Source organism: Nycticebus coucang, chromosome 4 (genome assembly GCF_027406575.1).
Source record: "Nycticebus coucang isolate mNycCou1 chromosome 4, mNycCou1.pri, whole genome shotgun sequence".
Taxonomy (NCBI): Eukaryota; Metazoa; Chordata; class Mammalia; order Primates; family Lorisidae; genus Nycticebus; species Nycticebus coucang.
In genome coordinates, this window is record NC_069783.1 from 31,157,938 (window position 1) to 31,184,796 (window position 26,859).

General features: G+C 43.7%; 1 protein-coding gene across 9 annotated transcripts in view; it reads left to right on the plus strand.

Moving 5' to 3' along the window:
* Positions 1–384: 384 nt before the first annotated feature.
* The window catches only part of LTBP1 (latent transforming growth factor beta binding protein 1), a 476,142-nt gene continuing 449,667 nt past the window's right edge, over positions 385–26,859 (plus strand). For 6 of the 9 annotated variants that reach the window (XM_053588219.1, XM_053588221.1, XM_053588220.1 and 3 more), the window contains exons 1-2: positions 389–1,004; positions 2,083–2,153. In XM_053588219.1, the coding sequence (XP_053444194.1) occupies positions 511–1,004; positions 2,083–2,153 (565 nt within the window). In that variant the 5' untranslated portion in view covers positions 389–510. Of the gene's footprint in view, positions 1,005–2,082; positions 2,154–26,859 lie in introns of all 9 variants that reach the window. The other 3 variants (XM_053588228.1, XM_053588226.1, XM_053588225.1) reach the window with 3 other exon arrangements.

Consider the following 26,859-nt stretch of genomic DNA (forward strand, 5'->3'; position numbering starts at 1 on the left):
CCCGGAGACCAGAGCAACAGGCTCGGTGGACCGGAGGGCGGAGGCGCGTCCTCGGGCCCGGCTCGCGCTTTCCCCAATTAGGATCCACCGCCTGACGTCACGTCTGCCGGAGATTGGCTGTTCGGATCTGACACTCGGGTCCACGGGAGAGCAACTTTTTAAAAGACTTGGCACCGCGGGCTGCTCCAAGCGTCCCGCGCGCTAGCGCTCGCCCTCGCCGCTCTCGCCTCCGCGCCCCCGGCCGGGGCCGACCCTCACCTTGCGCGGCCCGCTCCCCTCCCCCCTCCCGGGCTCCGCGCTCCCCACCCCCACGCCGGCCCCCTCCTCCCCGCCACAGGCTGCCGGGGTCTGGGGCGGCTCAGCCTCCCGCAGAACTTCCTCTCCTGCTACCGCGTTGGCCTCCTCCCGCCTTGGCCGTGCTCTCGGCAGATCGCCAGGGAGCCCGAGCGCGGGGGGAAAGGCGAGGGCGGCCGCACCGGGCGAGCCGCACGGCCAGGGCCCGGGCCCGCAATGGCGGGGGCCTGGCTCAGGTGGGGGCTCCTGCTTTGGGCAGGGCTGCTCGCGGCGTCCGTGCACGGCCGGGTGCGGAGGATCACATACGTGGTGCGCCCGGGCCCCGGCCTGGCGGCGGGCGCCTCGCCCCTGGGCGGGCCCCGGCGCCCGCGGACCTTCAACGTCGCGCTCAACGCCAGGTACGGCCGCAGCTCGGCGGGCGCCGGCGCCCCCAGCCGCGCCTCCCCGGATCCGGCCTCGGAGCGGACCCGGCGCACGAGCAAGCCGGGCGGCTCGGCCCTGCAGGGGCTGCAGCCGCCACCGCCACCACCGCCGGAGCCGGCGCGCCCCGGGGGCCCCAGCGGGCAGCTCCACCCCAAGCCCGGCGGTCACCCGGCGGCCGCCTCGTTCGCCAAACAAGGCAGGCAAGTCGTGCGCTCCAAAGTGCCGCAGGAGACCCAGAGTGGAGGGGGCTCGAGGCTGCAGGTTCACCAGAAGCAGCAGCTGCAGGGGTAAGCCCGCACCCCCTCCCCACCGCCGCCCGCGAAGCGACCCACGGGTCACCCGGAGTCCCGCGGTGGCCGGGGGGTCGTGCGCGGGAGGCCGGCTTTCCCTCCGCCCCTGCCTGCCCTGGCGCGCCGCTGGGGAGAGCCGCGTGCGGGGGAAGCCCAGGAACTTTTAGTGACGCCAAACTCCGATTGCATTGTTACCCAGCTGCGGTAAACACAAAAGGCATTTCTGCTTGGGGCGTAACCTCCTGTGCGCGAACCCAGCTACTCCTAGAAGATGGGCGTAAATATGAGGTCACTACAACTAAATCCCTCAGCATCAATTAAACTTCTCGTCGCAACTCAGTTTAATTTTGGTCTAGCTCCCTGCTTTGAGGGAGAGCTGGCTGGAAAGCTCCCTAGGCTCCAGCTCCTGTTCTGTGGCCTGGACCTTTTTAGCATCCTGGAAATGGTGGATTTGGGCACCTGTGGGGTTTGCTGTCCTGGGGCAGGTGTTCTTAGCGATGATAGAACTTTCGAATTTTTGGTTAGAAAGTTTCTGTTATTGGGCGCACATAACTATCTTCTCCGTGCGCCCCCGCCCCGAGTTAATGACAGGTTGGGGTGTAGCAGAAAACTTGTTTTGCCTATTTTTTTTTTTTCCTTCTCATCAGAGGTGGTTCCGGGTAATGTGACCTCACTCCTTTTTGGACACTTCTCTCTGAAACTTAAGTGTTAATTTAAAATGTGGGCCCGTTTGGTGCCCCATGATCGCATTAATGTACACAGCTATGATTTAATAATAATAAAAAAATGTGGGCCTGTATGATATACAAAATAAATTTGGCTCTACTTTGATTTGAGGGTTAACTAAACAGTTTATTTGGACCTCTTTTTTCCCTCCTGTGTAGCTCTAGGTTACCGCGCTTTTTGGTTCTCCCGTCCTTCCCTGATACATGGTCTTTACCTACTTGGGAAGATTTGGGTTCAGCATCCCAGGTGGCTGTTAGGGCTCTATCCAGAGGAGCGTAGGAGCTGGAGCCTGGGTTCTTGTTAAGGGAGTGTCACTGCTGATGGACTTGGGGGTCTTGCTTTGTTTCAGGGTCAATGTCTGTGGAGGGCAGTGCTGTCATGGCTGGAGCAAGGCCCCTGGCTCCCAGAGGTGCACCAAACGTAAGTCCTATTCACAGTGGCCCTGCATAGAAGGCAGAGTGAGGCCATGCACTCGGGGAATTTGAGGTCTGAAGCACAGTCTCCCCATGCAGCCTGCATTGCCCCTCAGGAAGGGCTGGCTTAGGGTAAAATAGTATCAGTGCCAGCAGCCATGAGTGGTACAAGACAGTGCTGTGCACCCAAGATTCCTCTGCCCTCAGCCAGGTATTAATCACCCTGTCACATCTGTGAATCAGGAGTTGGGAAAAAAATTCCCCTTTTTTTGAGGGTATGCCATGTGGCAGAAACAATCTAGTTAATTTAAACATGATCCCAAGAAATGAGAAACATTGAAGATGATGGCAGGAGGGGAATGGGACATTCCCCACCTCATTCTGGAATAAAGCATCAGTAGTTTTTTTTTTTTTTTTGGCCAGGTCTGGGTTTGAACCCACCACCTCCGGTTTATGGGGTCGGTGCCCTACTCCTCTGAGCCACGGGCGCTGCCCAAAACATCAATAGTTTTTAATTGCTTTCTGAAAACAACAACCAGAATCCTCCATCCTTTAGGCCTGGTAGTTTTCCGGAGTACCCCACTCTTTACTGCTCTTCAGAACTGTTGAGTGGGGTTCCCTGCAGTGCTTCTTCAGTTAATATGTATGCTGAGCAGTGTTTTAGAAATATGTGTTAATTAAGATTAGGCTGGCCTTGTGCCACTCACCTGGAGTCCCAGCCACTCAGAAGACTGAGGCAGGAGGATGGCTTAAGCCTAGGAGTTGAAGACTGCAGTGAATTCTGATTGTACCGTTGCACTTCAGCCTGTGTGAGACCCTGTCTCTAAAAAAAAAAAAAAGTTAATGATTCATATAGTGCATATAGATTTGAGAACGTTGGGAATTTTTCCCCTTGTGCATCATAACATTGAAGATCTAAGTTAAATGTATTTTGAGGCTTCTCTTGGTAAGTTAATGCTATCTGGTGCTAACTGGAAATAAAGAACCCTTATACAGAAAAAGTTAAGCATTCTTAGATGTTCTGTGCATCTCATGTGGATTGGAATTATCCAGAATTTCAGCTGCTTATAAGATGCAGCATAATAAGCAAAATTTAGTCATTTGTCTTATGTATAGTTGGGATTTTAAAACCCCGGTGAGTGAATGAAAAAAGAATTCTGACGCAATCATTTTAGTGACCTTGTTTGTTGAAAAATGCCTTTAATCCTCAAAGGAAATGGAGAGGCTTTGACATAATAGCTTTATTTTTGTAAAGGGAACTGTGTGTGTGTTTTATGGTGGCTGTGATCAAGAAGTAATGTCAGACATGAACAAGCCTCATGATTCTTGAACTCAAACCACTAGGTCTGAAATGCTCAGGGCTGTCGGTATTTTAGATTAAATTAGATTAAATAGTAATTTTTCATTTTTTAACCTCTTAGATTACACTTGACAGCAATACGTCAGCATTTTCCTGAATTGAGAATTGCTCAGGCCAAATGACGTGCCCTCTCCTCTCCTCAGTAACTCAAACCTGGTATGATATCGGTTGCCTTTAACATGGAGGTAGCCCATCCATGACAAGCATCACTGCAATAGGATATTGCTGTGGAAAGCTTAAAAATTCAAGGAAGGATTTCACAGATGGTTAGATGCCCCTTGATGCCTGTCGGAGAGAATGCTGTAAGGGCTTTAAGAAGTTTACTTGGCAAATGATGCAATTGAGTGACTTCTCTGAAAAGAGTGTAGATCCTCCCTTCCCCCCTCCCCCCTTCTCAGGTTAACCAAAGATTTGGGAATCCAGAGATGTTCTAGAAAATCCAGAGATGCTCTGGACCTTGAGAAATTGCTTCATGGCTTGCTGCTTCTCCAGGCAAGGGAGGCAAAGCCGTGTATATCTACGTTTAGCTGGGCTTGCCCCTTGGTGATCCAGAGAGAGGCCACAGAGGGGTGCTGGTCAGAAAGGTTAGGGTTGAACACTTAGTTACTAGAAGCTTCCAGAGGAAGTTGCTACATTGGTTTAATCTCACAATACCTACAACAAATTCCTATAGCTTTTAAATTTTCCTTCCAACTCCTAGAAGGTAGCCCTTGGGTAGCACCAGGATGTAAGCAGTTTGCATCATTTTCCTTTTCTATGGCTTCAGTGTTCAAAAGATGATCCTTCCTATACTACCCAGTCTGACAGATGAATTCAGACCCCAGTGCTAGAAACTTAAATCACAACTCCCTTCAGGAATAATTGTGTTTTTAAAAGGGATGGATACTGGGGTGGGTCATTGCTCAATTCATAGTAATGTATCCATGAGATGGATATTTTAAATGGGGACTGTTTGCTGAGAATCAGGGAGATCTAGAGAAATGGCAGAGCCTTCTGCTTTCAGATAAGACCCCTAGGATTATCAGTGATGCTGTGAAATTTGTGTCCATAATTGAATAGTGTGACACCAGGAAAGACCTGTGGCCTTGGTATCAGAAGGCCTGAGTTCAAATACTAAAGCCCTTAGCATTTTTGTGGCTTTGGGGAATTTGCTTAACTTCTTTGACCTTGTATTTTTCCTTTTTTTTTTTGCAGTTTTTGGCTGGGGCTGGGTTTGAACCCGCCACCTCCGGTATATGGGGTCGGTGCCCTACTCCTTGAGCCACAGGCACCGCCCGACCTAGCATTTTTCCATGTGCTAAAACCCTGTCGCACTTGTAAGGCTGTTGCAAGTATAGAAGTGAAAGAGAATGGGTATGAAAGCCTTGATGAAACCAGAAATATTATTAGGGCTTAGTATTGGATCAAGCCCAGTAAACCTTGTTGCATTTATTTGTGACTTGATTTTCCTCTTTCCCTTTGTGGTCTCCTTCCCCTCTCACTTCCATATTATGCAAGGTTGAATAATTATACTTAGCTATGGCTTATTACACATAAGAATACAAGAACCAATGATATGTCCTTATGAAGTTCTTCCTTAAGATAATAAGATTTCATAAAATGTGCATGTACATTTAAATGTATAACTGGGCATGTCTTCTAATTGTCATTATCTTTTGAGAATAATGAAGAATTTGAGCGCTGGTTCACAGTTATACTCCTAGCACTCCACCTGCCTGAGCAAGGCTGCGAACATGTCTCTACTAAAAATAGAAAAATTAGCCGGGCATTTTGGTGCATGCCTGTAGTCCTAGCTACTTGGGAGTCTGAGGCAAGAGGATGGCTTGAGCCCAAGAGGTTGCTGTGAGTTATGATGCCACAGTTACTCTAGAGCCATAAAGTGACAATCTATTTCTAAAAAAAAGGAAGAAAAAAAAAGAATTCGAGTTTGTATTGGACATGTCCAGTTGATGAAAAAATATTTCTGCATAAGAGATTGGAAGGATTCATGTTGTTTAGTGCTTGCATAATGCAGTGAAGAAAATAAGGTATTCTTTTGAGCTACCCTGAATTGTTTTTAGCTGATTGAAACTTAAATGGGCCATGGGCAAATGCTTCTGAGGACTGAAGATTTAATGAACCTTAAATTGCAAATCAAAGAGATGTGCAACACACAGGCAGCAGACCCCCACAGGCAAAGAATGGATATGTGCACCACCGAGGTGGTCCTCAGGGCTCTAGCCATCTAGTTACTGTATAGAGATGCCCAGTTGCATATAAATGTTGCTTTTCCAGATACTCTTTGTGTATGGATCTTTAGGAGTTGAAATCATAGCCTGGGATATGTCATTTTTTTGTTATTACTAAGGGGTGACTGTTGATAGGGATAATTGTGTTGGGCAAAAGAGATGGTACCATATTTGTGCTTTTTCTAAAAAGTTAACATTTATAGGAGGGTTTTGTGGCTCAGGGACTTTGTCTTTTATGTGGGACGTTATACCTCTGATGCGTAACATTTTGGGCCTACCCCCATTTTTGCATTGGTTACACCCACTCCCTGCTGCCTTACGTTGGTTCTTCCAATCTTTTGTCCCCCTTGTAGAGTTGAGTGCAGCCCAGAGAGAGACATTGCCAGTAGGCTCAGCTTTAACAAGGAGGCTGGACCTGGGAACAGACAACACCAAAGAATGAAGGAGAGAGGAGAGCGGGCCAGGCTGGCAGGATGGGGTGGAGGGAAGAGGAAAGATGGCAGAGATGCGTATAAAGCGGGAGCCTGGCACACTGCAGGCCCTCCATACATGCATGGATGGTTGTTCCATTTATTTAATGGATATCTGTTTAGCTTTTACCATGTGCCAGGTTCTATGAATAGAGGAGAAACACAGCCAGCTATAGAGAGTGTAGGTCTGTTTTTACTCACTTAACTCATGGCACATCAAATGACTTGTTCTCTCCTTAGCAAGAAACAGAAAATCGATATTCCATTGCTTTTCCATTGGCATTCAGCCCATGCTTTTGGGGGAAAAAAAGAAGCAAAACTCAACTCTAGAAGTTTTCTTTAAATTATAAGCAGTGGAGACATCGTCATGTGTACCTTTGGTGCTCAGAGATGCAGCAGTGGATGGCATCATTCAGGAGGGTGTGACACAGCTGGAGTTCAGGTGACCCAGAGGACTCTCTCGGGCTGTCTCCTATCCCTTGGCTCAGTGTTGTGCTAGTCAAGCTTGGGAGTTGGGCCCAAAATGATTAAACATTTTTCATATGCCTGCTATGGCCATTGACAGCTGCTTTGCCAATAGATCTGCAATGAGGTTTACCATGGCAGCTGCTGGGATGGTCGCCTTGGGCTCCAGTGCTGGGAGCTTGGCTGGAAAATCTTGTCATGCAGCACAGACAGCCTGGTGAAGGGAGAGGGACCCAGAGGTCAAGTTCACACTGGGTCAAATATGTGTTCTCAACACTAGTTAAAACAAACATTTAGGAACCATAAATTCAGGGTTGCGATAGTACTTAAACCTTCACAGCGAAGCCCTCCTCCAGCCCGAGGGCCGGCTGACCATACCGCCTGTCCCCTGCCTGCTCTGTGTTATTGAAGTTTCTGCTGTGCAGTGAACCCTTGGCCCTTAGGAAGCCTGGCTTGTTGAAAAGCCTTTTGGCAGTCACAGGGATTTGCTGTTTCTGACCCTGTTATTTGTTGTCTTGGCAATTCTAAACATACTCAAACATGTTTGGGAGCTTGAATTAAATTTTCCTAAAATGCAGATTTTTGCTTCCAAGTCTTTTTTAGCAATGAAAGGAACAACTCAGGAGTATGGGGCAGTGTCAACCTTTCAGCACTGACCAAGATCAGATCCTGCAGCGAGGAGCTGCCCTGGGATAAAGGCTACCTGGGCAGGGCTGTGCAGTGTGGAGAGCACTTCCTTGATGGTGCACTTTCAGAAGCTGGCATGATTTCCAGGTGAGGAGCAGTGCTCCTCAGGTCCTGTGGCTCTTTCTGCTGCCCTGGGCTGCCTGGACATCAGACATTCTCTTCTGAGGTCTTGGTCTCTAGACAGCCTTCACTCAGCCAGATTGGCTTTCATTGCCTAAATTCACTTTGTTGTTTTCCAAGCCCTGTGAGTGTGCTAGGGCCGCCGTAACAAAGGGCCACAACTGGGTGGTTTAGAACAGCAGACATTTTGGGTCTCACGGTTCTGAAAGCCAGATGTCCATCCCAAATCAAGGTATTGACTGACAGGGCTCCTGTTGCGGGCTGTGAGGAAGGATCCATTCTGGGCCTCTCTCCGTGGCCTGGAGGTGGCTACCGCCTCCCTGTCTCCTCACAGTATCATCTTCTATGCCTGTGTCTCTGTGTCCAGATTTCTCCTTTCCATAAGGACACGGGTCGTATTGGCTTAGGCCCCACCTAATGACCTCATTTTGCGGCGATGACCTCTGTAAAGACCCTCTCTGCAAATACAGTCACATTCTGAGGAACTTGGGGCTGGGCCTTCAACATATCTTTGTTAGGGGGGAGGAGCAGAGTTCAACTCATCACACAGCCTGTGGGTGCTATGCCCGTGGGTGCTGGAGAGGTGGCGCCCTCAGGGATTCCCCGGCAACTGACCCAAGGATGAGTGGGTGGGGTCTGGTCCGGCCCCCACCACACAGTCTGGACTGTGGCTCTAAATCCATTTCTTCCCTGATGCAGGAGTCCTGGTTACTCCAGGGGGTGTTAGAAGACATGGGGGTATTGGCCACTGGGATTTTGGTTATCCCTTGGCCATTTTTCCTAGGCTATTTTAAAGAGATTCCAGATTGTGTAGCTCAGTGGTTCTCAACCTGTGGGTTGCGACCCTGTTTTTTTTTTTACAGTTTTTGGCTGGGGCTGGGTTTGAACCCGTCACCTCTGGCATATGGGGCTGGCACCCTACTCCTTTGAGCCACAGGCGCTGCCCGGTTGCGACCCCTTTTTAACAATGAAAATGTATTGCCGCGTTAGGAAGGTTGAGAACCACTGGTCTAGCAGGACCACTGGAGGAATTTGTTAAAATGCTTTGTCGTATGAGAATCTTTGGGTTTTTAGTAAGCACCCTGGCTTGTGCTGATGGGGGGCCCACATTTTGAGAAGCTGACCCAGGAGGAACTCCATCCTGGGCAACATTTATGACCCTTTGTGTGGGAATTTAATCAATTTTGAATACAATGTGCAAAGATTGCTACATAAGGGATTTTTTCATCCAGTTTTTCTTTAGTTGAATGTTTAATATGTGTGTATATTTTTTGAAGAGTTGGAAATTTACAATGTTGTTGAATGATTAAAGTACTGTTTTATAAAAAAGATTTAAATACTTTGAAACACTTGAGTATTTTTTTTCCCTCTAATATTCTGTCTTTAATTATAAGGGCCCAGCACAGTGGCTCATGCCTGTAATCCCAGCACTTTGGGAGGCTGAAGTGGGAGGGTTCCTTGAGGCCAGCAGTATGAGACCAGTCTCGATAACAGGGAGACCCCCATCGCTACAAAAAATAAAAAAAATTAGCTGGGTGCTGTGGCACAGGCCTGTACTCCCAGGTTCTTGGGATGCTGAGGCAGGAGGATTGCTTGAGCCATGGAGTTTCAGGTTGCAGTGAGCTATGGTGATGCTGCTGCATTCTAACCTGGGCAATAGAGCAAGACCATGCCTCAGTTAAAAAGAAAATAAGGAAAATTTAAAAAATACACAAAACCATAGAAAAGAATTTATCTAGCAGCTACCCAGCAGGGTCATCTCTTTAGAAACTCCCTGATGTAGTAATTAAGCTTGGTGATTTGTAGGTAAAGGAGAAAATGTGGCTCTATCTTATTCTAAATGCATATTTTACTAATGATGCATCCTGCCTTCTTAGTGGAGAGAAAATAGTACATAATTTGTTGGTGTGACACAACAATAATTTGTTGGTTGTTTTGTTACTTTCGGAAAAATATGTCAGGGCTGTATTTACAGGCATACCTCAGTGATATGACCACTGCAATAAAGTCAATGTTTCAATAAAACTAGTCACACAATTTTTTTAAAATTTCCCAGTGCATACAAAAGTTATATTGTAGTCTATTAAGTGTGCAATACCATTATGTCTTAAAAAACAGTGTATGTACCTTAATTTGAAACGTACCTTAATTTGAAAATGCTTTATTGCTAAAAAATGCTGACGATCATCTGATCAGCCTTCAGTGAGTTAAGGTCATTTTGCTGGTGGAGGGTTTTGCCTCTGTTTTGATGGCTGGTGACTGATCAGGGTGGTGGTTGCTGTGACTTTCTTAAAATAAGACAACAATGAAGTTTGCTGCATCTATGGAGACTTCCTTTCACAGAAGATTTCTCTGCCCTATGAGATGCTCTTTGATAGCATATGATCCAGAGTAGAACTTCTTTCGATTGGAGTCATCTCACTTCTTTCCACGGCTCTTATCAACTAAAAGTTTATCAACTTTTATAACTGGTATATTTAATAATCTAAATACATTGTTGTCATTTCAACAATGTTCATAACCTTGTTACCAGCAGTGCATTCTACCTCAAGAAACCACATTCTTTGCCCATCCGTAGGGAGCAATTCTTCATGGGATAGCAGCAATTCAGTCCTGTCTTCAGGCTCCACTTCTCATTTTTTAGTTCTCTTACTGAAGTCTGGAACCCCTCAAAGTCATCCATGAAAGTTAGAATCAACTTCTTCCAAACCCCTATTCATGTCGATATTTTAACCTCTTCCATGAATCACAAATGTTCTTAATGACATTTAGAATGGTGAATCCTTTCCTGAAGGTTTTCAGTTTTCATCAGAGGAGTTTCTATCCATGGCAGCTAGAGCGTTATGAAATGTATTTCTTAGATAAAAAGACCTGAAAGCCGAAATTACTCCTCGATCCATGGGCTGTAGAATGGATGTTGTGTTAGCAGGCATGGCAACAACATTCATCTCCTTGTATATCTCCATCGGAATTCTTGGGTGTCCAGGTACATTGCCATTGAGCAGTGGTATTTTGAGAAGAATCTTTTTTTCTGAGCAGTATGTCTCAAGAGTGGGCTTAGAATATGGAGTAAACCATGCTGTGAACAGATAAGCTATCATCTAGGTTTTTTGGTGCAATTTGTAGGGCACAAGCAGAGAAGATATAGAATAATTCTTAAGGGCTCTGGGATTTTCAGCATGGTAAATGAGCATTGACTTCATGTGAAAGTCACCAGCTACGCAAACCCTAATAGGAGAGTCAGCTTGTCTTTTGAAACTTCGAAGCCAGGCATTGATTTCTCTTCTCCAGCTGTGAAATCTTAGATGGCATATTCTTTGAGTATGAGATTGTTTGATCTTCAAGGAAAATGTGGTGTTTTGCATAGCCATCTTCATCAGGTCTTAGCTGGGCTTCTGGATGACTTGCTACAGCTTCTCCATCAACACCTGCTGCCTCACCTTGCACTTTTATGTTACTGAGTTGGCTTCATTCCTTTAATCTCAAGAACCCCATCCCTGCTACCTTCACATTTTTCTTCTGCAGCTTCCTCACCTCTCTCAGCCTTCAGAGAATTGAAGAGAATTAGGCCCTTGTTCTGGGGAATGTTGTGGCTGGTTTGATCTTCTGTCCAGAATGCTCAGACTTTCTGTGTATCAGCAAGTTTGTCTTTGTCTCGCTTTCTTATCATTTGTGTTTTCACTGGAGTAGCATTTTTTTTTTTTTTTTTTGAGACAGAGCCTCAAGCTGTCACCCTGGGTAGAGTGCTGTGGCATCACAGCTCACAGCAACATCCAACTCTTGGGCTCAAGCTATTCTCCTGCCTCTGCCTTCCAAGCTGGAACTACAGGCACCTGCCACAACACCTGGCTATTTTTTGTTGCAGCCGTCATTGTTGTTTGGCAGGCCCAGGCTGGATTTGAACCCACCAGTTCAGGTGTATGTGGCTGGCGCCTTAGCCGCTTGAGCCACAGGCACCAAGCCAGGAGTAGCACTTTTAATTTCCTTCAAGAACATTTCCTTTGCAGTCACATTTTGGCTAACTCTTGGGTGCAAGAGGCCTCGCTTTTGGCCTGTCTTGGCATTTGGCGTGCCTTCTGTACTAAGCTTAATCGTTTTTAGTTTTCGATTTAAAATGAAGGATGTGTGACTCTTCCTTTCATTTGAACACTTAGTGGCCATGATGGGGTTATTAATTGGGCTAATATTAATATTATTGTGTCTCAGGGAGTAGGGAGGCCCAAGAAGAGGGAGAGAGTTGGGGAACAGGGGGTCGGTGGAATAGTCAGAACACACATAATGTTATCAGTTAAATTCACTATGGTTCCTGGTGCCCCCAATTACAATAGTGACATCAGAGATTGCTGATCATGGATCACTTTAACAGATATCATAATAATGGAAAAGTCTAAAATATCGTGAGAACGGCCAAAATGTGATGGTGACACGAAGTGAGCCTTTGCTGTTGGCAAAATGACACCAATATACTTGCTTGTTTGAAGGTCACCACAACCTTTTAAAACTTGTAAGAAATGCAGTATCCAGTGAAGTGCAATAAAATGCAGCAGGATAAAGTGAGTGTGCCTGTATGTGCAGGTGGTCATGTCCGCCTCTTCATTTGCTCTGCTGCTTATGGATTGAGCCTTCCATGTAGACACAGCCTATTGGATACCGAGGCATCATTTAGACCCAAGACCGTGTGGTTGCAAGAATCAACCTGCCTTACCTGCCTTTGTTGACTTCACTTGGTCGCAGTTTGGCTTGCCCTGGGCTAGAGGGAGAGTCCTTAGCGGCTAGAAGTTTGGTCTTTGGAGTTAGAATGCAGGGCCTCACTTTGTGACCTTGGGTAGACAACCGTCAGACCTGGGACAGGGCTGAGTTAACTCCATTCAAAGTCAGGTAGACTGACTGTCTCTGTCATCATCCAGCAGCTTATTGGGGGCTGCCTGGGGTCATATGTGAAAGGTCTGTAGAGAGAAAGGGCCCTGCAAATTACTCGACAAAAATTAGTGCCCAGGGGCTCCCATTTCCCAATTCAGGACTGACCGTCCTGCCTGCCCTGCCTCTTACACTACCCTCTTGTCAGGTCCCCTGGACAACTGTGGCTCTCTTTTTGGCCCCACGCATTCTGATTTCACTCTTACTTGGCTCTGTGTATAGCCGGGCCGGGTGGAAGAGGCATCTGTCTCATTAGTTTCAAGTACCCAAGTCCTTTGCTTTGCACAGATGCTGACTTGAGTTGAATTGAACTTGCATCTCTGATTTTGCTGTGTTGCCAATGCAGTCCTTTAGATATTATAAAAGGAATTCTGCTTTTGCTTTTCTTTGTTTACTCTCACCTTTTGGCAGTAATTTCCATTTGTTTTTCTTTCCTGCCTGTTCTCTGTGTGTTTATCGTTGCCCAGCAGACCCTGCTGATTATGACAGCTCTTCAGGGGCACAGCACCTTACCCTGTTTCCCCCTGCTTCCTCTCTGTAAGGCTGCCCTGGCATGGCCCAAACTTTAAGATGACTTTTCCTTTCTCCTCGCCAATTTTAGAATCTTTCTGCTCAACATCATCATCTGATAGAGATTTGGGACTAAGTAAAATGAATGTTGTATGATTTTCCCTGTAATTGTAGATTCCCAAATACTACTCTTGGCCAACTACACTATTCCCTGTGGCTTTTTCACTCCACCACATTTGAGTAATATTGTTGGCATGGATGTAAGTAAACAGTTTGCAAAATGTCGTGTTTTGTAAATTAGAAGATGGATGGGCTGGTTTTTAAATATATGCTCTTGGTTCTCCTGGGCCAGAGGAAAAATGAATTTGGTTAGTGGATGGGAAGATGAATTAGGGGAAGGTGTTGCTGTCCGAAGTTGATGTGGTGAACTTTACTGAACTGATAAGATCAGTTATTTAAACCAAGTGGCTGAAGGGGAAACTTGAGAGGGATTTTGATAATGAGGTTAGGAGAGGAACTCCTTCCAGAGGAGATAGGATAAAATCAGTAAAAAGTCACCATAAGAAAATATGATGATAAGATGCTTGTTGGTATCTTTTGCTTACTTTTTGACTTAAAAATATTTTTTATTTCCTATAGGATTAGTAAATAATTTCAGTGTGACTTTTATTTTGCATGAACTTCATTTTATCATTGTTATTTTTTATTTTTTATTTTTTTTAGAGACAGAGTCTCACTTTATTGCCCATGGTAGAGTGCCGTGGGTCCTAGTCACAGCTGACAGCAACCTCCAACTCCTGGGCTTAGGCAATTCTCTTGCCTCAGCCTTCTGAGTAGCTGGGACTACAGGTGCCCGCCACAATGCCCGGCTATATTTTGTTGCAGTTTGGCTGGAGCCGGGTTCAAACCCGCCACCCTCGGTATATGGGGCCGGCACCCTTACCCACTGAGCCACAGGCGTCACCCCATTGTTATTTTTAATTAAAAATTAGAACCTCCGTCCTTTCACCTATACGTATTTCACTTTAACACTATATAAGTGGATAGTTAGCAATTAGCATCTTCAAAATATGTTCATTGTAAAAGCTACTTAAATTGGCCAAGATGGATGTTGTATTACCTCACCTTGATTAGTTATTTGCTACAGTGATTGATTCAAGAGTGGGGAAATTTCAGCCTCTTCATTGACTGTGAAACTTCAAGCAGATCAATTAACTCCTCTGAGACTTTTCTCCACCTTCCAATGAGGAGAGTACCATTCATCACTCAGCCTCACTCAGGGCATATCAGGAATATAAATCTTCTTTTCTCTTAACACTTTTCACTTGGTTTTATAGTCACCTGTGTATTTGTCTGGCTTCCCTGCTTGAATATGAGCTCTGTCAGGGTAGAGTCATACCATAGCCATCTTTTTGTTCTCAGTACCTGGGAAGCACATAGACCTTTGTGGAATGAATGAATGAATGGAAGCTTCTGCACAGCTAAGGACACAATAATTAAAGCAAATAGACAACCTTCAGAATGGGAAAAGCTATTTGCCTGTTACGAATCTGATAAACGGTTGATAACTAGAATCTACAGAGAGCTCAATCAACAAAAAAAAGAGCAAACAATCACGTTTATCACTGGACAAGAGACGTAAAGAGAACTTTCTCTGAAGACAGATGAATGGCCAATAAACATATGCAAAAATGCTCATCATCCTTAATCATCAGAGAAATGCAAGTCAAAACCACCCTGAGATAACACCTAACCCCAGTGAGAATAGCCCATATCACCAAGTTCCAAAGCTGCAGATGCTGGTGTGGATGTGGAGAGAAGGAACACTTTTACACCATTGCTGGAACTGCAAACTAATACGGTCTCTTTGGAAAGAAGGTTGGCGAAACCTCAGAGAACTCAAAATGGACCTTCCATTTGATCCCACAATTCCATTTTAGGCATCTACCCAGAAGAAAAAATCATTTTATCATAAGGACATTTGCGCTAGATTGTTTATTACAGCTCAATTTGCAGTTGCTAAGATGTGGAAACAAACTAAATTCCCATCAACCCAGGAATGAATTAATAAACTGTGGTATATGTAAACCATGGAATGCTATTCAGCCATTAAAAAAGATGGAGACCCTAGGGTGGTGCCTGTGGCTCAGTAGAGTAGGGCGCGGCCCCATATGCCGGAGGTGGCGAGTCCAAACCCAGCCCCGGCCAAAAGCTGAAAAAAAAAAAAATAAATGGAGACCCTACATCTTTTGTATTAACCCGGATGGAGTTTGTACACATTCTTTTTAATACAGTATCACAAGAATGGAAAAGCAAATATCCAAATGTACTCAGTGCTAATATGAAGCTAGTAGACAAACTAATACATGCTCACACAAAAAATAAAACTCAATTCAATTCAAGTTGGGGAGGCATAATGGGGAGGAGGGAGGGTGATCAGTGTGCTCCCACCTAATGGGCACAATGTAAGGGTATATCACACACCTCCTGGGTACAGGACACAACTACAACAGGGACTTTACCTGAAAAATGCAAACACTGTAACCTAATCGTTTGTACCCTCATATTAATCTGAAATAAAAAAATATGAATGAATGGAGTCATTGGTTATACTTTCATCAAGCTCCTGTATACTAGCTATTGGCACATAGAAGGTGTTAAGTATTATGAAAAAACCAAAACAGGGTGTAAGGCTAGAGAATGACAAGGGCTGGGTGTGTGTGTGTGTGGGGGGGAGTACAATCAGGGAAGGAAGTGACATGTGAGACCTGTGTGATAGGAAAGGGTCTAGGAGAGGGGCATATCAGGCCAACAGAAAAGCTAACAAAGGTCATGGGGTGGGAACAGGCCTGACCCGCTGCAGGGGTATAAATCAGTATTGTTGGGTTGTCATTGAGGGCCCTAGTAATAGACAATGACATGGGCTGGATGCCAAGTTGGGTCTTGTATTAAGATAATAGGGGGAACTGTGCAATACTTTATAAATGCAAGTGGATTTTATTATTAAGGAATTAAGGAAAATATAAGAGTTGGTGTTTTTTTATTAAGGCATGAAAAGAATGCTTTACATAGAAAATCCATTAAATCACTTTATTTTTTATTCATGAGAAAAACTGCATATGGAAAATTGAAGTACCTACATTAAGTATGTGTCCACACACAAATTAGTGTCCTAGCTTGACCACCTGCATTGTGCCCAGCTTGCTGGACCGGCCTCATCAAGCATCGGCTGAGCTCTGGCAGGAAGGTCAGACCTTCACCAGGGCCAGGAGGCTGAGACTTAAGATGAAAGTATAATGGTTTAGAAGGACAACTCTGGTCATTTCTATGTTAAAAAGTCAAATTATGGGGATCCTTACAGGGTACTAAGTTAAAAAAGTTCCATCTTTTAAAAACTAATAATAAAAAAATCTCATTTTGATAATCATAGAACATTCACACAGAGCAGACAGCATGTGTCAAAGTGAGAGTTAAGTATCTGTGGAACACATTTGTTCTGAAGGTTTGTTTATTTCCCTTCACTCCCCCAAATCTAATTTACAAGTTACCCACTGGCTCTGTGTCTCATTTTGTGGTAAAGAGCAAATAAAATGAGGTTCATAAAAGTGATTCACAGAAGAGTCATTTAAACAGAAGATGATATTATTATTATTAAGGTTTTTATAGCTGCCTTGTGAAAATGTTTTCTACAATGTGTCGGTGTATTTTTTTTTTGTCTTCAAAAAATAGAATACTTAAAAATCCACCCAGTTTCAGGGGCTTTTTGCTGATTAAAGAGCTTGTGTCTCAGATCCTTATATTGACCATCAAGTTTATCAGTGGACATCTCCTTTAAGTATAAATATAGCAAAATGTACCTATATTTCTACTTTAATCTGCTCTTCCCTGGGTATTTACTTTAGTCTCCTGTAAGGAGAGGGCAGGCAAAGATAAGAATCCTTCTTTTGAGAAGCCCTATTTCTTTCTTTTTTGTTTCAGTGAAATAGTTAAGTTAGTCTAAAATTTCTTGGTAATTAGAGATGAAATAATACAGACGATAAGTAAATTAAAGGCAGCGACTGTGTTTTTGTTTCACTTTTTATCCATTAGGAAGTTGGCCTACACAGCAGTTCTGTGTATACAATGGACCCTCAGTAAGGTTTCTTGATTAATAAGCATTGCAAGTCACATTTGTGCCTGAGTGGAAAACCAGCTGAAATTCATTTAAATCAATGAATACCAAGATTATGTTGTTGAGTAGTTCTTTTTGTTACAAGAGAATGCATATTACAACAAAACATCGCTGTGTAAGAGTTTGTAATGCTCTGTTTTGAGTGTTAGGGGCTCTTTCTCTGGTAAAATGTCCTCATTTCTTCCTTTAACACAGACTTCTCAAACTGGCACTTAATAGACCTTTAGCCAATGGTTCTCAAAGTATAGACCCTGAATCAGGGCATCAGCTTCACCTGGGGACCTGTTAGAGCTGCATATTCTCTGCTCCTCCCTCAGGGATGGGGCCGAGTTATCAGTGTTTTAACTGGCCCTCTAGGGGATTATTTTATTTATTTATTTTTGCATTTTTTGGCCTGGGCTGGGTTTGAACCCGCCACCTCTGGCATATGGGGCCAGCGCCCTACTCCTTTGAGCCACAGGCGCTGCCCTCCTCTAAGGGGATTTTGACACAGCTATGGCTTGAGAACTACTGTTCCTCCTCCTCCTCCTTCACACCTGCCTCCCTGCGGTGATCACTTGTGCAGGATGAGGGGGACAGGGAAACCAACTCCTTTGGGCTCTAGACCTTGGGTATGGGCTTGTTTTCTGTCTTTCTCTCATTTCTGCTTAAGGGAGAGTTTGCATGATAAAAAGCCCTAAGGAATGGATCATTTCCCCTGGTTTTAGCTGGGAACTCTACAATGGATTCTGAGCACATTAATCTGTATTCTCACAGGCGGCTTCAAACTTTTTAAACAGGGGGCCAGTTCACTGTCCCTCAGACCATTGGAGGGCCGGACTATAGTTTAAAAAAAAAAACAACTATGAACAAATTCCTATGCACACTGCATGTATCTTATTTTGAAGTTAAAAAACAAAACGGGAACAAATACAATCACACCGCCTCATGTGGCCCGCGGGCCACAGTTTGAGGACCCTGCATGTTCACTGAGGAGAACTAAAGACGTCATTTGCCATTCAGTGAATACACCTGTATGTGGGGTTTTCTACCTTTAGGGCTTCTAAGTTCTGCTCTGCTCCTCTACGTAGAAGATGCTGAAAGCACACTTGGCTGTTCTTGGAAGCTGTGTTTATCAAGGGGTGGTCCCCAAGGGCCCGGCAGCAGCCCCATGTAGGATGTATAACCAGTCCAGTCTGTCCTCCTACAGACTACTGAATTGGAGCCCTGAGGGCTGTACCCTTCATTGTCAAAAGCACCCAGCCGACTGATCCACACTGAAACTTGGGGTGGGGGCAGGATTGTAAATTGAAAACACTGTAATAAAAGATGTCCAAGGTAAGGAATGATAGAAAAGGTATTACAAAATCAACGAAAAGAACAAAGGAGTGATTGTAACATTTTAAAGGCAGGTGTCATTTTTTGTTTCTAAAATACTGTAAAAGGGAAATGAAGGACAAGCTCTCGTGCAGAGCATGCCCTTAGCATTGGCAGGACCAGTGCTTCCTTGTGTCAAGATCAGGAAGTTCAGGTACAGAGGCAATGAAGGGGCTTGCCTGGCTGCTCCTTGGGGCCATGCTGACTCAGTCCTGGAAGTCGATGGAGGAATACATCAGATGTTTGGAAACAAACCAGTTAAGAATTTCAGCAGTGACACATACTTTTATTCGATGTGTGTTGAGGAACGGAATTGCCTATTATAAAACTGGGACCCTTTGTAGAAAGAGCTGAAGAAGGACTTGGTTTGCTTGCCCTGTGAAATAGAAACTATTATCTCCATTATGTAACTTTTCTTTGTTCCCCATAGAATAAATTAATACAAAGATACTTTGCCTGAGTGTTGAACAATAATTAGATCTTTTAAAAATACCAGTGCCTCCCCAAGTACAAAGGCATTTTCTTGGGGAAATATATTTAAATCATCAGGTTTTGTAGTAATAGCTGTGCTTGACTAAAAGTCAATAGTACGTATTTTATCTTTTTCCCCCAGTTCTAGTAGCATGTAGCTCTGTCTAAATATTTGCATGTTACTTTGCACACAGCATCCCAATGTTTAAATTTCATGTAAAGGAAATGGTGCTAAAATTTTGACAAGACTCAGATTTGAAGGGATTATACTTAAACATATGGATTTGCATATATTTTTTTTTCCATGGGGCACCATACACTGTTTTTATAGACCATTTGACACTTTTTTTTTTTTTTTTTTTTGGTAGAGACTGAGTCTCACTTTATGGCTTTTGGTAGAGTGCCGTGGCCTCACACAGCTCACAGCAACCTCCAACTCCTGGGCTTAAGCGATTCTCTTGCCTCAGCCTCCCGAGTAGCTGGGACTACAGGCACCCGCCACAACGCCCGGCTATTGTTTGACACATTTTCATCACACTGGTTAACATAGCCTTCTTGGCATTTTCTTAGTTACTGTGTTAAGACATTTATATTCTACATTTACTAAGTTTCACATGTACCCTTGTAAGATGCACTGCAGGTGTAATCCCACCAATCACCCTCCCTCTGCCCATCCTCCCACATCCCTCCCCTCAACTCTCCTCCTTCCCCCTTAGGTTATAACTGGGTTATAGCTTTCATATGAAAGCCATAAATTAGTTTCATAGTAGGGCTGAGTACATTGGATACTTTTTCTTCCATTCTTGAGATACTTTACTAAGGAGAATATGTTCCAGCTCCGTCCATGTAAACATGAAAGAGGTAAAGTCTCCATCTTTCTTTAAGGCTGCATAATATTCCATGGTGTACATATACCACAATTTATTAATCCATTCGTGGATCGATGGGCACTTGGGCTTTTCCCATGACTTAGCAGTTATGAATGGGGCTGCAGTAAACATTCTGGTACAAATATCTTTGTTATGATGTGATTTTTGGTCTTCTGAGTATATACCTAGTAGAGGAATGATAGGATTGAATGGCAGATCTATTTTTAGATCTCTAAGTGTTCTCCAAACATCTTTCCAAAAGGAATGTATTAATTTGCATTCCCACCAGCAGTGTAGAAGTGTTCCCTTTTCTCCACATCCACGCCAACATCTCTGGTCTTGGGATTTTGTGATATGGGCTAATCTTACTGGAGTTAGATGATATCTCAAAGTAGTTTCGATTTGCATTTCTCTGATGATTAAGGATGATGAGCATTTTTTCATATGTCTGTAGGCCGTGCGCCTATCTTCTTCAGAGAAGTTTCTCTTCAAGTTCCTTGCCCAGCCTGTGATGAGATCACTTGTTCTTTTCTTGCTTATACGTTTGAGTTCTCTGTGGATTCTGGTTATTAAACTTTTGTCAGAGACATAACCTGCAAATATCTTCTCCCATTCTGAGGGCTTTTTGCTTGCTTTACTTACTGCGTTCTTGGCTGTGCAGAAGCTTTTCAGTTTGATCAGGTCCCAGTAGTGTATTTTTGAAGCTGCTTTGATTGCCCGGGAGGTCCTCTTCATAAAGGACTCGTCCAGACCGATTTCTTCAAGGGTTTTCCCTGCACTCTCTTAGTATTTTTATGGTTTCATGTCTTAAGTTTAAATCTGTTTTTTGTTTTTTTGCTATTTTTGGCTGGGGCTGGGTTTGAACCCACCATCTCTGGCATATGGCGCTGGCGCTGTACTCCTTTGAGCCACAGGAGCCACCCTTAAGTTTAAATATTTAATCCAGTAAGAGTCTATCTTAGTTAATGGTGAAAGGTGTGGGTCCAGTTTCAATCTTCTTCAGGTTGCCAGCCAGTTCACCCAGCACCATTTGTTAAATAGGGAATCTTTTCCCCACTGAATGTTTTTAATTGGCTTGTCAAAGATCAAATAATGGTAAGTAGCTGGATGGTAACAAGCTGGTAAGTAGCTTGTTCTATTCCAGACATCTACTTCTCTGTTTTTGTGCCAGTATCATGCTGTTTTGATCACTATCGATTTATATTATAGTCTGAGGTCTGGTAGCGTGATTCCTCCTGCTTTGTTTTTATTTCTGAATACTGTTTTGGCTATTCGAGGTTTTTTCTGATTCCATATAAAATGAAGTATTATTTTTTCAAGATCTTTAAAGTATGACAGTGGAACTTTAATCGGGATTGCATTAAAATTGTATATTGCTTTGGGTAGTATGGACATTTTAACAATGTTGATTCTTCCCAGCCATGAGCATGGTATGTTTTTCCATTTGTTAACATTTTCAGCTATTTCTTTTCTTAGAGCTTCATAGTTCTCTTTATAGAGATCTTTCATGTCCTTTGTTAGATAAACTCCCAAATATTTTATCTTCTTTGGCACTACTGTGAATGGAATAGAGTCCATAACTGTTTTTTCACCTTGACTATTGTTGGTATATATAAAGGCTACCGATTTATGAATGTTGATTTTGTAACCTGAGATGCTGCTGTGTTCCTTGATCACTTCTAAGGGTTTTGTAGTAGAATCCCTAGTGTTTTCCAGATATACAATCATATAATCTTGAAGAGTGAAAGTTTGATCTCTTCTGACCCTATATGGATACCCTTGATCACCTTTTCTTCCCTGATTACGATAGCTAAAACTTCCATTACAATGTTAAAGAGCAGTGGAGACAATGGGCAGCCTTGTCTGGTTCCTGATCTGAGTGGAAATGATTTCAATTTAACTCCATTCAATACGATATTGGCTGTGGGTTTGCTGTAGATGGCCTCTACCAGTTTAAGAAATGTCACTTCTATACCAATTTTCTTAAGTGCGCTAATCATGAAGGGATGCTGGATATTATCAAAAGCTTTTCCTGCATCAACTGAGAGGATCATATGGTCTTTGTTTTTTAATTTGTTTATGTGCTGAATTATACTTATAGATTTACGTATATTGAACCAGCCTTGAAACCCCGACTTGGTCATGATGTATAATTTGTTTGATGTGTTGGTGGATTCTGTTTGTTAGGATCTTGTTGAATATTTTTGCATCTGTATTCACTAGTGATATTGGTCTATAATTTTCTTTTCTTGTTGGGTTCTTTCCTGGTTTGGGGATCAGGATGATGTTTGCTTCATAGAACGTGTTGGGTAGTCTTCCTTCCTTTTTTACATTTTGGAACAGGTTCAGTAATATAGGTACTAGTTCCTCTTTAAAGGTTTGGTAGAATTCTGACGTGAAGCCATCTGGTCCTGGGCTTTTCTTTTTAGGGAGATTTTGTATGGTTGATGCTATTTCAGAACTTGATATTGGCCTGTTCAACATTTCCACTTGATTCTGGCTACGTCTTGGAAGGTGATGTGCTTCCAAGTATTGGTCAATTTCCTTCAGATTTTCATATTTCTGAGAATAAAGTTTCTTGTAATATTCATTAAGGATTTTTTTAATTTCTGAGGAGTCTGGTGTTATTTCATCTTTGTTGTTTCTGATTGATGAGATTACAGATTTTACTCTTTTTTTCCTGGTTAGGTTAGCCAAAGGTTTATCTATTTTATTGACCTTTTCAAAAAACCAGCTTTTTGATATATTGATCTGTTGTATAATTGTTATGTTTTCAATTTCATTTAATTCTGCTCTAATTTTGGTTATTTCTTTTCTTCTATTGGGTTTGGGTTGGAATGTTCTTCCTTTTCCAGTTGCTTGAGATGTCCCATTAAGTTGTTAACTTCCTCTGTTTTCGTTCTCTTGAGGAAGGCTTGCAGTGCTATAAATTTCCCTCTTAGGACTGCCTTTGCGGTATCCCAGAGGTTCTGATAATTCGTGTTTTCATTGTCATTTTGTTCCAAAGATTTGGCAATTTCCTTCTTAATCTCATCTCTGACCCAGCTATCATTCAGCATAAGGTTATTTAACTTCCATGTTTTTGTATGAGTATGCAGATTCCTGTTGTTACTGAGTTCAACTTTTATTCCATGATGGTCTGAGAAGATGCAAGGAATAATTTCTATTCCTTTGAATTTATTGAGGTTAGACTTGTGACCTAAGATACGATCGATTTTGGAGTATGTTCACCATGGGCTGATGAGAAGTATGTGTATTCAGTTTTTTGGGGATGAAATGTTCTGTAGGTGTCTGCTAAATTCAAATGTCGGATGGTTAGGTTTAAATCTAGAATTTTTTGCTCAGCTTCTTATTGGAGGATCTATCCAACACTGCCAAGGGAGTGTTGAAATCTCTGACTATTATGGAGCTGGAGGAAATCTAGTTGCTCATGTCTGTTAGAGTTTCTCTTATAAATTGAGGTGCACTCTGCTTGGGTGCATAAATATTAATAATTGAAATCTCATCATATTGAGTATTATCCTTAACAAATATGAAGTGACCATTCTTTTTTTAATTTTCTTCTTTTATGTATTTATTTTTTTTTTATTTTTATACAGTTTTTGGCCGGGCCTAGGTTTGAATTCGCCTACTCCACCATATAAGGCTTGTGACCTACCCCTATGAGCCACAGGCACCGCCCATGAAATGACCATTCTTATCCTTCCTTACTTTTTTTGGTTTAAAGCCTATTGTGTCTGCAAATAGAATTGCAACACAATTTTCTGATCACCATTTGCCTGAAATATGGGCGACCATCCTTTTACCCTGAGTCTATATTTATCTTTTAAGGTAAGATGTGACTCTTGTATGCAGCAAATATCTGGCCTGAGTTTTTGTATCCAGTCAGCTAACCTGTGCCTCTTTAGAGGACAGTTTAAGCTGTTCACATTAATGGAGAATATTGATAAGTCTGATAAAATTTTGGGTATCGAGTTTTTTGGAAGTCCAGTGGACATTTTTAATCTTTTCGCCACTGTGGAAATTGGAGTTTGATCAAAAGTTTCTGAGTGAGTTTACTTTTGTGGTAGAGGATTGGGCTGGTCATTGTAGAGGATAGGTCTGAGAATATCCTGGAGAGCTGGTTTGGTTATGGCAAATTTCTTCAACATATGAATGTCATTAAAGTTTTTAATCTCCATCATTAATGAAACTCAGTTTATCTGGATACAGGATCTGGGGTTGAAAGTTATTTTGCTTTAGGAGATTAAAAGTCGATGACCACCCTCTTGTGGCTTGAAAAGTTTTAGCAGAGAGATCTGCAGTCATTCTAATATTCTTCCCTTTGTAGGTAATGGATTTCTTATGTCTGGCTGCTTTCAGAATTTTCTCCTTCATACTAACTTTAGTGAAGTTAATTATGATAGGCCTGGGGTATGTCTTATTTGGATTGAGTCGTGCTGGGGTTCTGAAACTGTCTGCTATCTGAATTTCAGAATCTCTTGGCATGTCTGGAAAATTCTCTTTCATAATTTCATGGAGAAGGGCCTCTGTTCCTTGTGAGGCCACTTCATCACTTTCAGGGATTCCAATGAGGGGGATATTAGCCCCCTTCGAATTATCCCAGAGCTCTCAGAGAAATATCCATTTTTGCTGTCCATTTCTCTTCCTCTTTGAGAGTTTGGGAGCGTTCAAAGGCTTTGTCTTCAGTGTCAGAAATGCTTTCTTCTGCTTGCTCCACTCTGTTACTGAGGGATTCTACTGTATTTTTCAGATCTTTGAGGGCTGCAAATTCTTGCTTCAGTGCATCAAAATCTTTGGTGGTTTTGTCTTTAAATTTGTTAAATTCTTGGGACAACTTTTGAATTTCTCCTCGAATTTCTAATTACGACTTTTGAATTGCTCCTCGAATTTCTAATTCCAATTTTTCCTCCATTCTATTAATCTTGTTTGCAATCCAAATTCTGAATTCGATTTCTGACATCTTGGCCAGCTGTTTATGAATGGGATCTTCAGTTACATCTGCCGTATCTTTCCTTGGCGGGGGGTTGATCTATTCTGGTTATTCATGTTAACCAGAGTTTTTTTGCTGATTCTGCCCCATGATTGTTTTGCACCGTTTGATTTTTCCCCTGGAGCTTTTTCGAGGGGAATATGTGCTATGACCTGAGAAATTGGGGACCTGTTTGGTGTTGTGGGGCTAAGTGTTTCTGTCTTGTTTTCAGCTGGTCTCTGTCCGACCCTAGTGAAACAGTTACTCTGGGTTGAAGTCTCAGCTGTGGAGAAATACCGTCAATTAAGTCACCCTGGAACCCTCACGCAACAGTTGGAAAAGGAAAATCAAACCTTCCTACAACCACACACCCGGGGCACCACTTGAATAGTCCTTGGGTGATTGGCTCAGTTCAAAAGGTCCAAATCAATTGTCTCAGTCAGCACCTGTCTCAGGTGGGAAAGTTTAAAAAGTCTCTGGCAACTGGATCGCAGGGTCTGGTGACAACTCAGCTATGGCTTGCTCCGCTGCTCTGTGGAGTCAGGAGGACCCACCCTGCAAATAGATTAGTCTGGGAAGGTTGATGTCTCCTTCCCCACCTTGCACCTCTGTAACATCCAGTCACTGATAGCCCCACAGTCACTGATAGCCCCACCCCCCTGTGACCCAGTTGCCTCTAGTGAACAGATACTCCAGGGGTTTGAATGAATCACAAGGAAATCTATTTCTGCTCAGCCAGGCTGCTGCGCTCTGCCTCTATCCAGCAGGGGAAGGTGAGGCCTGACAACCTCGGGCTATTGATGGAGGCTGAGGGGTGTTCACTCAGTTCCAGCCCTGCCCTGATTGATGTTACTGACAGGACAGAACAGAACAGAACAACTTTGCGGGAATTTGTTTCTGTCCCTGCTAAATTCCCCTGCAGAAGAGAAGCTGTTTTGAGTTCCCAGAGCCTGGGCCTCAGGCCCTGTCTTTGGTCCTGCAGGTTTGTATTCTGTTAGCTGTCAGTTCTAGCTTCCTGCCTTCCTTTGTCTATAGGCTGATGATCCCTGAGGGCTGGGTGCGTCTTAGGCTCAGTAAAGCAGTCCTCTGGGTCAGCCCCACCCTGTGAACTTCCTGGCTCTGCACCTGCATTTCTAGTCCCCACGCTTCACCCAGGCCGGTACCGCCTCAGGCAAACCCTTTACTCACGGGGCCTGCGTTTCTGTCCCAGATCTGTTCGGTGGTGGTTGCCACCTGAGAAAATGCCCGGCCTCCTCTGGTTGCCCAGGGAGACAGGGGGTGTGGCTTCGGAATATCCGGGAGTGAGCCCTATTTTTGTCAAAAGACGGCTGCTGCCCGCTGCTCTGGCATGGTTCCCTCTCAGCCGACCGTTCTCTCCTCACTTCCTTGCCACAGAGTCAGCACTGCCCAGCTGCAGTTTAGGCCCTGTCCACACCCCTCGAGAAATCACCCAAGGATCTGGACTCCTGGGGGACCGGCCTCCAAACCTCAGAGTGAGAGTGGAGGGGAGTGCTGGGAGCTCAGAGTTGCTGGTAGAGAATATATACAGTTTCATACAATTTTATGCCTGGCAGGAGAATGCCGTGGCACCCTAGTGGGGGAGGTAGGTCCAGTTTTTAGAGGGTCTTTCCTGTGGAGTGTAGTGGGAGGACCTTTGAACTCTGCTCGTTTGTTTGTGGGGCACTCTGAGCCATTCTCTTGGGGAGGGGACTTCCATCCGCTTGGTGATGGATTTTGTACCTTTTGTTTGTATCCTTGGGGTTGCAGCTTGCCTCAGCGGGGTTGATGTGCATTCTTCAACCTTCTCTCTTGGTGCAGCTGTAATCCACCAGGTTACTTGCTAATTTCTGTCCTTTAACTCTCCTTCTGGACGGGAGCCTCTGTGGAAAGCTGGCTTCAGTCAGCCATCTTGTCTCCGCCCCCCTGTGTATCTTTTTAATTGAAAAAAATTTTAACTCTTTTTTAGAGACAGGTTCTGAATGTGTTGCCCAGCCTGGACTCAATCTTACCCTTGCCTCAGTCTCCTGAGTGGCTGGGGCTATAGGTGTGTGTCACTGTATGTAGCTAAAAATATGGACTTATAGAAATACTTTGGTTCTCTTTTAGTCTCAGTCTGA